Genomic DNA, 18,191 nt, shown 5'->3' with positions numbered 1-18,191 from the left:
GCCAGACAAATGGGAGCCCAGATGGGATTGGCATAGGGAGGATGGAATGCTGACTAGTGTGGCCCCACTGGCCCAGCTTTCTGTTTAGAGGAAGGCCTGTCCTACTGGATCTGAGGCTGAGGGGAGGGAGTTTGTGGGGGCAGAAGATTTCAAAGCATTCAAGATCTGGGGGTGGCAGGCATCATAAATGGAAGGTAGTTGATATAAGCCAAAAGGAGATATCATCCTTATATGCTCTATGAAAGGGAAGATGTGCCTCATGTGTGCGATGCAGCTGGGGTGTGGAAACACTGAGGAGAAGATGAAGGAGTTTGCATAGCAGTGGGGATGTGTACAGTTTAACACCTGGACTCTTATCACGGGAATAGGAAAGTGATTCTGTAACCAACATTAACATTACTTTGAATTTATACTCTAAATGGTTCTATGATTTGTCTATGACTATTCACAGATAATTATAATTCTGGTTTTATAAGCCCCAGCTATTTTACATTTATTTTCTCAAAATGTATTAAATTGGAATTTTTTAATTCTTTATATATAAAAGAAAAGTTTTTCTTTTTTCATTTAGGACTAACCTACATTAGAAGAAGAATTATTTGTTTAGTTTTAGGTAGCACGTATTTGTAAAGTGATGTGGAGTTTGAAGCTTTCTTCACGACAGCAGCAAATAGTGAATTGTTAGGTAGTCATGCATATATGCATATTTTATTAGTTATTGCTAGCTAATTTAACCTTATTATCATCAGATAATAAACTCCAATTGATGTTAATTCTTAGTACATTTTTGAAGCTGCCGTTTGGCTTAGAATGCATTTGATTTAAGATTTTTTATTTTGTGATTTATAGCTTTTTATGAATCTATAAAATTTTATTTTGTTTTGATATTCTATAATATTCCTTAATGTTTTTCTCACTGACATCTTTTTAAGAAGATTATCTTTAAAGTTCTTGTAACAATTTGAATTAGGAATAATTATATCTCACTGGGCTTCTGTATTAAATGAGCAGAATTGAGATAGAGCTCTTAAGTAACTAATCAGGTCTGCTCACTGACCAAGTAATAGCTCTTGTGTAGTAGATGGGCAGTGGGACTTTTTTCAAAATCTTTACAAGAAAAATTACAATGGACATTCACTGTTCCATATAAATAATAAATTCAATAATTCAGAGTATACTTCAGAAGCTCTTACTAATTTGTAACCTTTTAAGAACCATAGAATAATCTTTCCTTGAGTCCATTCAACTCTAAAAAAATTCCAGTGAGATTATTTCATTTATCGTGGAGATGAGTCAACTGAAGCTTATAAAGGATAAGATACTTCCAAAAATTAAATAAACCTTGCCTGCTTCAAACTGTGCTGCAGTGCCTTCGATGATTCCATTTGTTGGAATCTTTAAAAAGAAAAGATGTATTTTAAATACTCAGTTGTGCTTTTGTTGTGTTTTAGTTATTCTCCCAAGTAGTTTATAATCAGTTGTTTATTCAATGAGTGTTTCTGTTGTAAAATGGTGAAAATAACATATGGTATGAGAAAGAATATAAGAGAATCTCAACCAGTCAGAGCATTTTTGGCAAGGATTAAAAAGTTATTAATTTCTAGATTTGTTTTACTTAAACTAAAAGTTTGTATAATCTCTAAGTTGAAAAAAGAAATCCTGAGAATAGGTAATATATTTGCTTTCCAGTGACCATATTTTATCAGCCCCACAGTTACAGGTTCTAAGGAATTCAATAATTCTAGGGCTCAGTATAAGTGTAGGAAACATTGGACCTCCAAAAGGGAACCAGGAAATACTGTAAATTTTAATTATAAATATCAATAAGTAAATATGTCCATTTGCTAAACAAATTTTATGGATCTTGAAGTGTTACCAGCTAATGTAAGTTTTCATTGATTTTAAAATAAAAACTGCTGGAAATAAATATAAATGTGCATATACAGGTATCTTCTTATTTATTTCATTTTTTATATTCAATTTTCTAAGTTTTGAAAAGTCATAAGAAAGAATATTAAGGAATCCATTTCTAGAACTTACATCTCTAATTGACTCTTCAGGAACATTTTACATGTGATGTATGTCTTTTATTCTTTATAGTCAAATGATTACACTTAGCAGAACATTGCAGTTATATAGTGGACTTTTCAACACTAAGGATATAATATATTCATGAATCAAACTTAGATTTCTCAGGTAAAACAAAGAACTTTGGTTATTTCCTTAAATGTTCATTAGGAATTTTGGAAATACTTCCATTTCAATTCAGAATATGAAAAGTCATAGCATTTACTAAACTTAAACTAATAATCTAAAAGAAAACACTACTTTATGTAAACTGATTCCCTTTAAATGTATAGTAAAGATCAATTCAGAAAGAGGCAGTGACTCCCTCATCTTCTTTGTATTTCAACTTAATATATAATTTCCAAAATACTTTTTAAAAAACCTAATATAAAATTGGGTATGTATTTTTTCCTACAACCCTTTTTTGAGATCAGAAGGTCAGTATACAATAGCAGTTATAATAGCAAATATTTATATAATACTTTTGCACATTAAAATTTTGTATATTTGCATAGTTTTTTATAGCAAATAAAAGTACCAAGACCTTTTACTTGATACACGCAATGGTCCCATGAAAATGTATATATCCCCATTACACAAAAATATGTATGTATTCAGTGTGTATCTCCATTTCACAGAAATGGCCTATAAGGTGCAATTTGCACAGCATTGCAGAGTTATTAAAATGCTCAACAGTCATTCAAATTCAGACAGGCTGGTTTGCAAGTCCGTGTTTTTAGCACTGACATATCACCTTTTATACATTAACGTTAATACATAATAATGCAGTAATATTATTATCTTATTCAAACATAAGACTCAAATATTGCATACAGGCATACCTCATTTTATTGTGCTTCTCTTTATTGTATTAATACTTCCCAGATATTACATTTTTTACAAATGGTAAGTTTGTAACAACTCTGTCTCAAGCAAGTCTGTCAGTGCCATTTTCCCAACAGCAGGTGCTTACTTCATGTATCTATGTCACATTTTGGTATTTCTCACAATATGTCAAACTTTTTCATTATTATTATATCTGTTAGGGTTATCTGTGGTTACTGATCTTTGATGTTACTATTGTAATTGTTTTAGGGCACCATGAACCACACCCATATAAGACAGCAAACTTAGTCAATAAATATGTGTGTTCTGACTGTTCCACCGACTAGCCGTTCTTCTATCTCTCTCCCTCTCGCTCTACTTTGGTTCCCCTATTCCCTGAGACACAACAATATTGAAATTAGGCTGATTAATAACCCTACAATGGCTTATAAGTGTTCAAGTGAAAGGAAGTGTCTCTCACTTTAAATCAAAAGCTAGAAACCATTAAGATTTGGGAGGAAACCATGTTGAAAGCTGAGATAGGCTGAAAGCTAATCCTCATACCAATTAGCCAAGTTGTGAATTCAAAGGAAGGTTCTTGAAGGAAATTAAAAGTGCTCATCCAGTGAACACAGGAATGATAAGAAAGCCTAACAGCCTTATTGCTGATATAGAGAAAGTTTTAGTAGTGTTGTTAGAAGATTAAACCAGTGTCAACAATCTCTAAAGTCAAAGACTAAACCAGAGCAAGGCCCTAACTCTCTTCAGTTCTATGAAGTCTGAGAAGGGTGAGAAAGCTGTAGAAGAAGAGTTTATTTGAAGCTGGCAGAGATTGGTTCATAAGATTTAAGGAAAGCCATCTCCATAACATGGAAGTGCAAGGTGAAGCAGCAAGTGCTGATTTAGAAGCTGCGGCAAATTATCCAGAAGATATAGCTCACATCATTGATGAAAGCAGCTACTCTAAACAACAGATTTTCCATATAGATAAAACAGCCTTCTATTGGAAGAAGATGCCATCTGGAATTTTATTAGCTGGAGAGAAGAGATCGTTGTCTGGCTTCAAGGCTTCCAGTCTTCAAAAAATAGACTGACTCTCTCGTTAGGAGCTAATGCAGCTGGTGAATGTAAGTTGAAGCCAGTGCTTACTTATCATTGTGAACATTTTTAGAATTATGTTAAATATACCCTACCTGTGTTCTATAAATGGAACAACAATGCCTGGATAACAGCAGACCTGTTTACACATGGTTCATTGAACACTTTAAGGCCACTGTTGAGACCTACGCTTGGGAAAAAAAAAAAAAAATCCCTTCAAAATATTACTGCTCCCTGACAAGACACCTTGTCACCCAAGAGCTCTGATAGATATATACAAGGAGATTAATGTCTTTATAACTGCTGACACAACATCCATTATGCAGCCCATGGATCAATGAGTAATTTCTACTTTAAAGGCTTTCTAATTAAGAAATAATTTTTTAAGGCTAGAGTTGACATAGTGATTCCTTTGATGGATCTGGACAAACTAAATTGAAAATCTTCTGGAAAGTATTAACTATTGTAGATGCCGTTAAGAACATTTGTGATTCATGGGAGGAGGCAAAATGTTTACATTAATAGGATTTTGGATGAATTTAAGTCCAACACTTATGGATGATTGAGGAGATCAAGACTTCAGAGGAGGAAATAACTGCAGATGTGGTGGAAATAGCAAGATAAGTAGAATTTGAAGTGGATCCAGAAAATTTCACTAAATTTCTGCAATTTCATCATCAAATTTCAACAGGTGAAGAGTTGCTTCTTATGGTTCAGCAAAGAAAGTGGTTTCTTGAGATAGTATCTACTCCTGGTAAGGATACTGTGAACATTGTTGAAATGACAATGGATTTAGAATATTACATATTTAGTTGATAAAGCAGCAACAAGGTTTGAGAGGATTGACTCCAATTTTGAAAGAAGTTCCACTGTGAGTAAGATGCTATCATACAGCATGACATACTATAGAGAAATATTTCATGAAAGGAAGAGTCAATCAATGTGGTAAACTTCACTGTGATCTTAAGAAATTTCCATAGCTCCCATAACCCTTAGCAACTCATCACCCTGATCAGTTAGCAGCTTTTAACATCCAGCCAAGACTCTCCATCAGTAAAAATACTAGAACTTGCTGAAGCCTCAGATGATTGGTAACATTTTTTAACAATATTTTTAAATTAAGGTATGTACAGTGTTTTATTCTATTGCATGCTTAATAGACTATAATATAGTAAAATATAACTTTTATATGCAATGGACAACCCCAAAATTTGTGACTCACTTTATTGCGATGGTCTGGAACGGAGCCTGCAGTATCTCTGAGGTATGCCTGTATCTTATTTGTATGCAATCTACCAATTAGTTTTTGTAAATCTGATAGAAAGAGATACTAAATTGTAATAAGTATGTAATTGTATAAATGGAGTACAGTTTAATACTTCATTATTCATTCTCCTTATTGATACCCTTAACTTCTCTCACATGTGAATTAATTATTTGATAATAATATATTGAGTTAAAGAAATTCATATAACATTGAGTTGTAGAGGAAGCATAGTCTATATAACATTGAATTGCAGAGAAATTAGAATTTTGTCTGTCATTGATTTGATATTTATTTAACTTAGTTTATTATACTCAGCTTTTCCTAATTTCAGACTTACCTTATTCGTAAGCAGCACACAATCTATCATTTAAAATTTATTATTGCTGTCTTGCTTTCAAATTTGCAGTATTATTATGGGATTATTGAGTCATAGGAATAAAATGTTTATGACATATTCTAAACCATTTATTTTATTTATTTGGTTCATTTCATTCTCCTTTTATATATTTCCTATGAATGAAACACAGGAATATAGCTTTTGGTAGTAATATTTAAATAGCAATAAAATTCATAGTTGAAATATAATGATGTTCTCTGTTGTTTATAATGTTATATGTATATTATGTTTTATGTTTTTTGAAGAATTTTTAGTATCTTTAATCCTTATTGATTTATTATATAACCATAGAGAAAACTTGTTTATATTTTACTCAGAACTCTTGAATTGAATTTTAAATACCAGGCCAGGTGCAGTGGCTCATGCCTGTAATCCCAGCACTTTGGGAGGCCAAGGTGCGTAGGTCACGAGATCAGGAGTTCGAGACCATTCTGGCCAACATAGTGAAATCCTGTCTCTACTAAAAATACAAAAGGCTGGGTGTGGTGGTGTGCACCTGTAATCCCAGCTACTTAAGAGGTTGAGGCAGGAGAAACACGTGAACCTAGGAGACAGAGTTGTAGTGACCCAAGATTGCACCATTGCACTTTAGCCCAGGTGATAGTGCAAGACTCAGTCTCAAAAAAAAAAAAAAAAAAAAAAAATTGAAATTCTTTTTCCTTTTAATCTTCCTATAGTGGTGAACAAAGAACAAATATAATAATATAATTTCAGGATGGTATAGTCCCATCAACAACAAAAGTTACATCTGGAACAAATATTAAGCTGTCAAGATTTCTGTCACAAGTATAACCATTCGATTGAGCCTTTTTAATGCAATAGGATAAAAGATTAAATGTCTAGACTTTTTTTCTGATCACTAATCTAGCTATGCTATCTTAAATATCCTTAAACTACTGAGTAGCACATCACTCACTGTGATCTTAGAAATATATTGTAATGTTGCCAATCTATTTGTGTAATATACGTCTGACCAACTTAAAACTTTAATAACCTATCCCATGTAAAACATACTTCCTCTACTACCTGCTAAGATTTGTGGCTAGGGGATTAGTATGAGAAAAGTTATGTCTTCTTTCTACTATTTAATATATTCTGTGAATACTGCAATCCTAAAATGGCCTTGATTTCACCCTTGAATTTTTAAGGACTTGGAACAAGTGGGCTGGTAGTATGGCAAAGCAGTGTCTCTTAGATCACTTCTAAGTAAATCTCTTGAAAGTCCTTTATCTCAGGTTACTGCTGGCTCCTTTTAGAATCAGGGTAACTGAATCTTCTGAGTCCTCAACTTGGAAGCCTCGCTGTTGATTGAGGAAAAGCCCATCCAACATACAGCTGCCTTAGTATTTATTACCTGTTTTTCGTCTATGAGGAATAGTTTTATCTTGAGAAATCCATAAGTCACCACTTATAAATGATAAGGTAACCTGTTAAGTTCCTCTTAACATTTGCTAAGAACATATTAGGTCTTTGCATCACATTTTAATCAAATTCTTTAATATACTCCAATAAAATTGTTTGTCATACAACGTGTAATCGTATTTTATTTGAATGGACTATCATTGATAAATCAGAATAAAAATTATTCAGTTATATAAACTAGTTCTGTGGATCTGCATTTTAAATTAAAAAAAAAAGGAATCAACAACTTGGCAACATTACCACCAATTTAATTTGGGTTTGGTAGAGAGAAACTATAAAACTAGGTAATTGAGGCCAGTAGAATATTTGACAAAAAATGATGGAAGGTACTCACATATTGTAGGTAATCTTCAGTGATCTTTAGATTTTCAATCATTGTATATTACTTATCTCATTCTTGAGATAAAAGAAATGCTTGGTTAATTATTGCACAAATTAAGCCACTGTAAAAAAAATTCTAAAACATTGTGCCTTATACCCTATTTATGAGAGTCTAGAAGTAGGTAGTCTAAGTCTAATCTTTCAGCTCCACATAAATAACAGCCTCCATTTTGGTGCCTAAGGCACCAAATCACTTTCTTCTAGTGGAAGGACAGCAGCATATGGTAAAGAAGAGACCAATTCCAATCCTTTAATTGGCAAGACCCAAAAAGGTCACAGTTCACGTCTGGCCACATCCCAGTGGACATGACTTCCACATATGACTATGGTAAACTATAAGTGAAGCTGGAGTTGCTGTTGTCTTTGTTATTGGGTAGAGCAACTGACTGGTTGCCCACCAGTTGATAAAAACTGCTGAGTTACAACCTGATATCTCTATTTTTGATATTTCTTATTAAAAGCAAAACATATGTCACCTCAGCAGTTATATTGCAAACTTTGTATTTTAATTTTTTGAAACATTTGTATAGTACAGAGATAGAGAACAAAACACAGGGGCAGGGGGAAGAAATGAGGAGATGTATGTCAGAGGATACAAAGGAGCAGATGTGTAGGATGAACAAGTCTAGAGACAATGTGTATGAGGACTATAGGTAATAGAATTGTATTGTGTATGGGATTCATGCTAAATGAGTAGATTTTAGCTGCCCTGCTACAAAAATAAAAACTAGTAACTATGTGAGATAATGAATATGTTTATTTGCCTCAATATAGTAACCATTTTACTATCTATGTATATCCTACAGCATCGTGTTTTATACCCAAAATATACATCATGAAATTTATTTAAAATATATACAAAGCTTAATCAATTTTGTAGAGCATTTTTGCTTGTATGCCTATGTGTCAACCTCTATAACTTTCTTTGCTTGACATTGTCCTATACAAATTAAGGTAGAATTATTCAAATCATGAAGTGGACATCACAGATGGAGTATACTGATGCAATGGGAATGCATATACTTTAATAAATATTACATTATTATGCTTTATAACTTTTTGATAGTACTATAAGTACAGGATTTTTCCTTCTAGGCCTGTTTTACAAGTGATAAATAACATCAATTCTTACAAATTCTTCTCTCTATATCTTTCACACATCCATGAATTATGTAACTATCTCTTGGATTTCCACTTCTTGCCTTAAAACTGTCTTTGAGTGTCCATAATTAAGTCCAGTACTGTCCAATAGAACTTTCTGTGATGATGGACATGTCCATTATGGTAACTACTAACTATATGAAGCTTTTGAGTAATTGTAATGTGACTGGTGTAACTGAGGAACTGAATTTTAAATTTAATTTTATTTAATGAATTTAAATGTAAGTAGCCACACATAACTAGTAATCTCCCCACTGGATGTATAGTTCTAGTCACTCTCTGCTTTGTTTACCAACTTATTTCAGCCACATCTATTTTACTGCATCATACTGCTCCTGAAATATCCTTAAATATTTACTTACTCAACATTTATGTATTTGGGGTTTTGTTCTCTGGGTGAGAAATTCTGTATTTTCGGTGTGGTTTTATCCTAGCTTTAAATAGTTTAAAAATAATAACCGTATATAATATTTATTAAAGACATTTTGCATTAGACACGGTTCTGAGCATTTTATTTATAATAATTGTTTCATCATCACAAGAAACTTGCATTATAATTATCACCATCTTATATATGGACACACCATAGGTTAATTAATTTTTGCCTAAGATCAAATAGGTAGCTAGTAAGTGGTTGAGCTAAGATGTAAACCTCAGGCAAACTGGCTTCAAATACCATTCTGTATTATTTAATCATTCTGGAGAGTGAGTTTTCATCAGTGGTTCTCTTTTTTTCAAAATACATCACAGTTGGGATCTTTCTAGGAGCTTTATTTGTGTATACATAACATAGAAAACTATCTTGCCTCTGGCAAGAGAGAAGAGAAAGGAAGAGTTTCTCCTTTCTTTTGCTTATCACAATTGTCTAAGCAGAAACTATGTTTTTATAAATTGATCCGAAACATTCCTTATCTTCACTCATTGAATATTGATATTAAATAAATTAGTAAACATAAGTGACAATACGCAGGTGCTGTATGTTTGTTCCTATGACTATAAAAGATTATTCAGGGTTTTCTATCTCAGAACACAACAGAATTTTAAAGTACTCAAGACAGATTATTTTCAAAGAGCTATAATGTTAAGATTTAACTAAGGTCAATCATCTCCAAGTTAAAATTACATAGAAGCATACTGTCTATAATTAAGTAATCTTACCTACTAATATTACGGAATAAGAATACTTTTCAGTGACATGAAATCTGTCATTTTAAGCATACCCCCAAGCCTTTTCCAGATTGCTCATAAAATTTCTCATTCTCTAGAGAAATGTGATCTCTAAGAAATAAATGTCTCTGTCAAGTCACAAGTAATATGAGCACATGATAAAAAAAATGGAATTTTGAGTCTTATAAGGGATATTGCAGTATTATAAAATTGCTTTTATTTCGTGTTATTTAAGTTCTCATGGTCATTTTAGGATTTACCTTCTGGATATAAAGGATTATGATTTCTTTCAGGGAGGTGGGGGACAGAGGCCTTTGGGGACCAGGAGAATATTTTTCATATGAAATTCTTTGTCATAAAATGCTAATGTTGGTGTTCTTGTCTTTATGTCTATGCATTCTTTAGCTATGAGGATAACAGACCCTTCATCAAGTAAGAATGACCTGAATGGCTGATAAATTCCATTTATCAGTGTGGTCCCATGAACCAGCTGTCAGATCAGTACTGAAAAATCATTAGAGCTTCTGTCATTCACATTGAGGCAGAAGAGCAAACTGTGCAGGAAAATAATCTGGCATATAACTTACATGCAGAATAAATATGCTGCAGGTGTATTGCCAAAAAAAATTTCTGCTTCTCCTTTGTTAATTGGATATCACCTGAATTCAGTGCCACAGCAATAGCAATTTTCTGTGGTACAGACTTGTTTCGCTTTTAATAGCTTTCCTCTTTCATTGTGATGTGTTCCTCTGTGTCACATATGTCCGCTTTTCTGTTGTTTGTTTGGGCATCATTCATCTAAAATTATTTTCTCATTTACTGGTATATCTACAAAATGATCTTATGGGTATAAAACTACCCAATTGCAATTGATATTAATGAATTGCTATACTAAATAGAAAAATAGAAAAAAAAAAGCCTTCTTCAAAATTAATTTTTACATGTGCAAAATTTCAAATTTGACACCTGTCACTTGATTAATGATCTAATCTGTATAAATATATTTCAGTTTCTGAAATAAAGCTACAAGTCTGTACTAATCTAATAAATATAAACATAAATGTTAACATTTGGACATTTTCCCCATACATATTTTAAAATTACAAGTCCCTCAAGAATAAACTATGATTGGCAACTTATGGGCAACCTTGCTGAGACTTTCAGTTTGTTCTTCTGGTGAAGAGTCCTTTGTTTTCATTTTTCTCCAGTGCCATTTCACTTCTTCATGCTTTTGCTTTTTAATTTTTTTTAATTTTTAAGAAATCGGGGCTCATTGCAGTTTTCTACCATTCAACCCTTGGGCCCATCATGTGTTTTCCAGTGGATAATACCTGACTTCAGTATTTGATCCTATTATTTTGTTTTAAATCTAAATAGCAATATTGCCTTGATTTAATGGCAATTCTTATTTTTTTCTTTTTCCAACTTGGTCTGTAAGAAGCTGAGAGCTTTTCCTTAAAAGCTCGTGTACTTCTGAATCCAGTTGTAGAATAAAATATTAACACCTAAAATGTTTTCTAATTCATATAAGCAAATGTGTAACATGTAATAGCAGAACTTCTTTAGAGATTCTTTATTCAAGAATGTTGATGTTTTCAATTAAACATGTTAAATTTAGTGGGCATTTAAACATGAAATATAGTGGCTGATTGTTATGGGAGAAAAATAGTAAATATAATTAATTTTAGTAAAACTTTAATAATTAACTACTTTGGGACCATATCTTTCTTAAGATGCAATTCTCTCTAAATAACAAATTGAACTCAGCTTCAGATTATGATAAACATATATGGTTTCCCCTTCATTTTACAAAGTTTCAATCTCTGTAAATATACCTTCCTGAGACAATGTAAGTGTAGCATAAAAATCTGCTGAAAAGAAATATGAATATACCCTATTGAAGGAAGATGTGCTGGGAATAAAGAGGTTGGGTTTATTACTGTATAGAGATCTCCACTGATTTGGTCCTGTTCTCCCATATACTTAGGAGTTGAGTAGGATTTCATTTTAATTATGAGTCCCAGTGGTTCCAAGAATTCATTTTCTCTTGTTATTCAATACATAACTTAACCACAAATACATGAATTTTGATACCTGCTTAAACTCTTGCAAATGACAGCTTGGAGGAAACTAAGAGAATGGAGTGGGAGTGCAAACTTGTCTTTCATTCTATACTACTCCACTCATACCACTCCATCTTCATTCTCAGCTTCATCTTCTCCCTTCAATTTCCAGACACTTCAAAGAAGTGAAGGTTCCTGTAGTCTTCAAAAAATTTTTTTAAACAAAGATGCCATATGACTGATTTGTAAAATCTACTGCAATATACCATAGAAGAGAGTGATCCAAAAACTGAAGGAGAGTAAAAACAGTGCTTCCACTAGAGTGGAGCTACGTTTTTCCATCTACTATCCCTGACGCTTTCTCTCTATAACTACAGAATTAGACAATAGGGCTTATTAAATTCATACATGTACTTCAAATGCATGTATTTCCTCCTAATATGACTGATATTTTTGTTAATGAACACTAAAAGTTTTGTGGAAAAAGAGGAATTTTTTTTAAATGAGGTGAAAGTGTATCAGAAGAAGCACTAATAGAGGGAAATCAAACAAATGAACAAATGTTGCCACTGTGAGACCAGGAAGACTAACATAGCTTTATAGCCTGCTTTCCTCTTGCCATTCACCATAATTACACCTCATGCCATTTGCATATGCACTGCAAATACATGAATACTTTATGATATAAATCTGCTTTTGCTTAAATGAATTTCTGTGTTCATAACATTTTCATTCATGTATATCTCCTCAAGCTTGAAAATTTGTAGTCCCATTAAAATCTTAAAGTATTTACACCACCTGTCTTACATTTTCTGTCAATAAAAGTTACTGTAACATTTTTTTCAGTGTTGTATTGTTGATTTGATATGGTTGTTAATTAAAGACCAATTGTTTGATAACCATTAATTTTTTTCTTTTCTCTACAGGTCATGGGTTATAGGTGCAATAGCTCTTCTCTGCCTATTAGGATTGACCTGGGCCTTTGGACTCATGTATATTAATGAAAGCACAGTCATCATGGCGTATCTCTTCACCATTTTCAATTCTCTACAGGGAATGTTTATATTTATTTTCCATTGTGTCCTACAGAAGAAGGTAAGCTAGAATATTTTTATAAAAATATAAATGGCATACATCTCATGATAGCAAAGTACTCATAACATATTCTAATATATTATTCTTGCTATGTTTGTCTACAAGAAATAAAGAGACTCATCTTTTATAATAGTAAAGCAAAACAAGCACAAAATACAGGCATACTAGTTGATGAGAGTGTCCAACAGTAGAAACAATAAAAACATTTTCTGATTTGAACAATGAACAAATTATCTTCTTGTAGATTTGACTTTAAAGTCTTTAATATTCCCATTGGTGGACAAACGGAATTTGTGTATTAGGAAGTAATTATTTTTTAAAAATATTGTGGAGCCATGAGATACACACACACACACACACACACACACACACACACGTATCATGGATATATATCATGGTGTAGGAAATATATATGTGTATATGTGTATATAGTTCTGTTTCTTTAAACACTAGCTTACATTTGAAAATGTAAATATCTACACAGCTTATGGTAAAATAATATACATTTATGTTTTTTGAATGAATACTTAATAATGGTCTCTATATTTCATTCTTTTAAGAGCATTTATTATGAAACCTAAGAGTTGAATGATTAGGACACAGTTTTTTACACATCTATTTTTGCAAATGTTTACATTTGTAAGGACATAAAATATATACATTTCAAAGTTAATTTTAAATACTAAATATTATTTTATTACATTTTCTAAAATCCCAAGATTCATTTTCCAGTCTTAGGCACTTTAACTTTATTTAAAATATGGTCTTAATTGGTCCAGTCACAAAAACCCCCAACCGGATTGCCTAAGTTCGAATCTCTCTGTTCTTCCATTTAAAAACTTATGTGACTTTTTGGCAAGTTAATTAACCTCCCCATGTCTCAGTTTACTCATGTGTGACATGGAGGGGGTAAAAATAATTATAAAATATTCAAAGAGATAGCTCTGAAAATGAGGTAGAAAATTATTTTTAAAATTTATGAGAAAGAAACAATAAGATTTATAATTTTTATTTGGAAAACAAAGGAAATAGAAAGTAAAGACATCTCTTTTTAGGATTTTTAGTTTTAGAGACTGGTGGGACCAAAATAAGAAGTTGAAAAGAGTGTCCACTTGTCAAGTTGGACAAACATAAAACAACACACTACTCTGTTTCAGTTTTAGGTGGTGATAGATACCTAAAATGTGTTGACATGATCACAATACAGAATAAAGTAGTAATGATGAGTCAGGCTTCTAAACGTAGGCTACAGTAAAGAAAAGAGGTTACATTCGAATAGATGGATTCTAATCTAATTGATTAGAATTCCCCTTAAAAAGAGGTTGTTTTAAAATAGATGAACCCTCCCAAATAATTAATGTGTACAACCCTCAAATTACAAAAGTCTAACTCAACAAATGTTTACGTTTTACTCATTGCCCAATGAACGGGGTTACCCCATGAAGGGTCATAGGTTGATAAAGATTCAAACAACCTCAGTCTATGATTTTATAGTCCTCTTGGGTTTTAACATCCAACAGCAAGTCTGGGAAAGAGAAAGAGGATTTTGTGTTAAAGATTTGAAAGTGGCTCACACGGCATCTACTCATTTTTTTTTTTTTTAATCAGATAGGACTCTATCATTGGTACCACCTAAACTGCAAGGGAAACATAAAAACATAGTTGGAGAAAATGTCAAGAAAAAGACAGTGGTTGACATTCTGAAAGACTTCAGAGAAGTGAGAGAGACTAAAACTTGGAAAAATGTCTAGATTTGGATAGAAGAAAGCCATAACTGACACTCAGGAGAAATATATACCAAAAAAAAAAAATGTGAGCAAAATCAGGAGATTAAGGGAAAAGGTAGCATTTGCCCATGGAAAAAAAAAAGGAATATATTAGGTTATTATAATCTGACGTATCATATTGAAGTATAACAGATTTATTCACCTGTCATCTGTATTCTGTACATTAGCTTGAAATTTGGACCAACATGGTTTCTAATTTTAATTTGTTTATTAACTCCTTAAGAAGTGATTTTTAAATTTTAATGTTAATTTGGAAGTTTTCTACAAAGCAGAAAAGAAATTTTTATACTTTATACACAAATCATTTTGGTTTTGAGTATTTTTACTAGCCAATACCTCTTTCAGTTTTCCCAATGTTAATTAAAATATTATTATTTTTCTTGCTTTAACATAAACATATCACTAGAAGAAGTAATAATTGCATTGATATCCAGGTAGAAATTTTACATCTCAAGACCCCAAAACAACTTTAGATTTTTTAGTATATTTAACGTAAGTTAAATTTTGAAATACATATGTCATCAAGTTCGGATTTGTGATTCATTAAAACAGAGTTCCGGAAACTGGCTTGTGAGCCAAATTCATCCAGCTGCCTTTTATTTTTACAGCCAGGAAGCCAGGAATTTTTTCAAATACTTAAAGTTTAAAATAAGTATATACACCATATCCTTGGTTTTGACTCCTGACTCAAAGAAACTAGAATGTTGACTATCTGGACATTAGAGAAAAACTTCCCAGGCCCTGATTTTGGAAGCTTACTTTCATGATTTACAATAACAAGTAATATGCATATTGCTCCTTCATCTATTCCGTGTTTTGAATTTTAAAACTTTGGTCGCATTTGTTTTTGGTGTCAAGAATATGTCCCAATATCAGAAAATATATAATTATTTTTCATTTTTATTTTATATAAAAAAATGTAATGTACTTGTGTTTAACTTTGAAGAAATGGTTGGGAGGTTTTTTTTCTTTTAAGCCATCTGATTAAGTTTCACTAATATGACATTGATGGTATAGTTGTTTATATATGTTGAGTAGAGAAATATGAAATATTTCGTATTTGAAAGTTTTGTCTTATTGAATCACTTTTTAATTGATTCAACTTACTCATAAAATTAAAATTTTTGAGCAATGAGTCATTTTCTGAGTGTGGATTGTATAAACAGTATTTCCACTGGTCACATTAAAGTGGTTACTTTTACTTTTGTCATACACTCAGATATTTGATATACTCTCAGAGTTCCCATGATCATTTTATTTCTGATATGAGAGTATAGAAGAAATGTTCCATTGGTAAGGTATATTGTCTTTGCTGTCTTCTGTATTCTAGAACAGCATGACACCAAAATAAGATATCATCTGACTTGGATAACTAAGATGCAGTACCATGTGATATAGTAGATTTGAATATGCAAAGATTGAACAATCAAATAACTTTTTTATTGTAAACTAAAAAATGTTTCCTGGACATGGTCCATGTTATTTTTTTTTCTTCTTTTTAAGACATATGCTTAACATTTCAAATCAAATCACAGCAAAATAAAGTCAGTATAATGATTCAGTAAGTAATGTAGCTAATGCAAGTCTTGGCATCACCAAATATCTTGATTTTCTGTTGTTTATATAATCAGTTCAGAACATTTAATCTTTGTTGGAAAATTCAAATAGTCCATGATTAATGACTGTGGCTTTTACAGTATTGCTGCTTTTGTAACAGGAGGGAGGGTGGTTCTCTTTCCTTTTTCTTCACCTTTATTTCTCTTTGTACTGAAATATTTGTTTAGGTTTACATCATTTCATTCAAATACACTTTCTCATCTAGAAAGAAACATGTCTTTTGCTGAGTACTTTAGGAAAAACAAAATGGGATGTTGCAGAGCGGGGAGTTATAATCAAAGTTTAGGTTCTTGGAGATGCTTCATTTAATCAGTAGAAATTACTAAACTATCACTGATACTGCTTACTTTTGGTTAGAGATTATTTTAAGCCTTCTCAAGTTATAAATTAAAGCATTTGCCCTAATTCTTTCAAGATACAAAGAAGGAGATAATTAATAGATTACTTTAATAATAATATTATTAATATACAGTGCCTGTGCTGATCAAATATCCATGTTTCAAATGTAGCATCTTAGAGCTTTTTGATCATAGAACAACCATGAAATTTAGATTATTCTCCTAAGGCACATTGCTTAACCTTTTCAGTCTTACAGTTTTCTCTTATTGCTTATCCCAATTCAATGTCCTTATCTATAAAATGAAGGTAATAATTATTTTTCAGAGTTATTTTGAGGGAGGTACCTAACACAGTTCCTGACATATAATGGTTAAAAAGTAGAAGTTCTTCTTCCCACTCTCCCAATGGATCTATCTTAGAAACACACATAACTGGGTACAAACTGATTTCTCTTTTTAAGATAAACAATATATGGACTGACTTGTAAACACTGAACAAAAATAATTATCTCTATTTCTAATTATTGATAAATGTAGCACAGAAAAGACTGGTTGCAAAACAAATCAATAGCTTATTAAACACATTAAAAATAAGTAATTTTGCCATGTCTGAGCAAAAAAAGGCCTTAAAAGCCAGCACATCATAACCCTGTTTTGCTCATTCTATTCTCTATGGCAAGAAAGCCTTTTTCTCCTCTTCTCCCCTATTCTTTATTTCAACTTCACTCTGTAGATTAATTCCGGTGGCTCTTTTGAAGACTATCTGGGAAGACTTTTTCCCCGAGAAGCCTTCCTTGGCCCCCAACACCTACCTCCTCTTCTATACTTGAGTCACCTGACTCCATCTCTATCATTGTTCTTATCACATAACAAGCACTCAATAAATGTGAGTTCCTTGAGCAAATCTGCATTTATTCTGTCTTTGATTCTGCTGTGTCTTTGACAGGATGAATTTTACCATAAGATGAAATGTTCTCATTTTGAATACTAAATTGAATGCATAATTTACATATCTTTCTTGCTTTTGATTCTAAATAACATTATTTTTAAAGCACATGTTCATAACTTTGATTTAAATAAAATCTTATTGGAATATTATATTATCATAAGGGGTAGAAATAATGAACTCTAATGTGAAATCAAATACGTAAAGGCCTAAGAATAATTTATATATGATACTGTTTCATAAGGTAAATTTGTGAACATATAATCAATATAATAGAGTGTCCCTTTGTTGTTACTGATAGTAGAGATGTGATTTAAGGCAGTTACTGTTTATTTTTATATGCCTTGTTTAATTAAAGAGACAGTAATAAAAATTTTAAACATTATAAAAATTTTACCAAAAGTTGATGTAACTCTCTGCTTAAAAACATCAGCTAAGTCTTCTTTTTCCCTGTAATTTTATATTACAACCAGGATTAAGTATTTAATCAAGATTGCTATAAAGAAAAGTAATTATATTTCTCTGTGATTATTGAGTAGAACTATTTTGAAGGACTAAAT

At 31.8% G+C, this 18,191-nt stretch overlaps 1 protein-coding gene across 50 annotated transcripts in view; it reads left to right on the top strand.

Moving 5' to 3' along the window:
• ADGRL3 (adhesion G protein-coupled receptor L3) overlaps nucleotides 1-18,191 on the top strand; it is an 850,050-nt gene that overhangs the window by 790,294 nt on the left and 41,565 nt on the right. For 32 of the 50 annotated variants that reach the window (XM_078367171.1, XM_078367163.1, XM_078367166.1 and 29 more), the window contains 2 exons: nucleotides 10,191-10,217; nucleotides 12,775-12,943. In XM_078367171.1, the coding sequence (XP_078223297.1) occupies nucleotides 10,191-10,217; nucleotides 12,775-12,943 (196 nt within the window). The remainder of the gene's footprint in view (nucleotides 1-10,190; nucleotides 10,218-12,774; nucleotides 12,944-18,191) is intronic. The other 18 variants (XM_078367177.1, XM_078367175.1, XM_078367168.1 and 15 more) reach the window with 1 other exon arrangement.

The sequence above is a fragment of the Callithrix jacchus genome, chromosome 3 (genome assembly GCF_049354715.1).
Source record: "Callithrix jacchus isolate 240 chromosome 3, calJac240_pri, whole genome shotgun sequence".
Lineage (NCBI taxonomy): Eukaryota > Metazoa > Chordata > Mammalia > Primates > Cebidae > Callithrix > Callithrix jacchus.
This window is presented reverse-complemented; position numbering and strand designations above follow the sequence as displayed.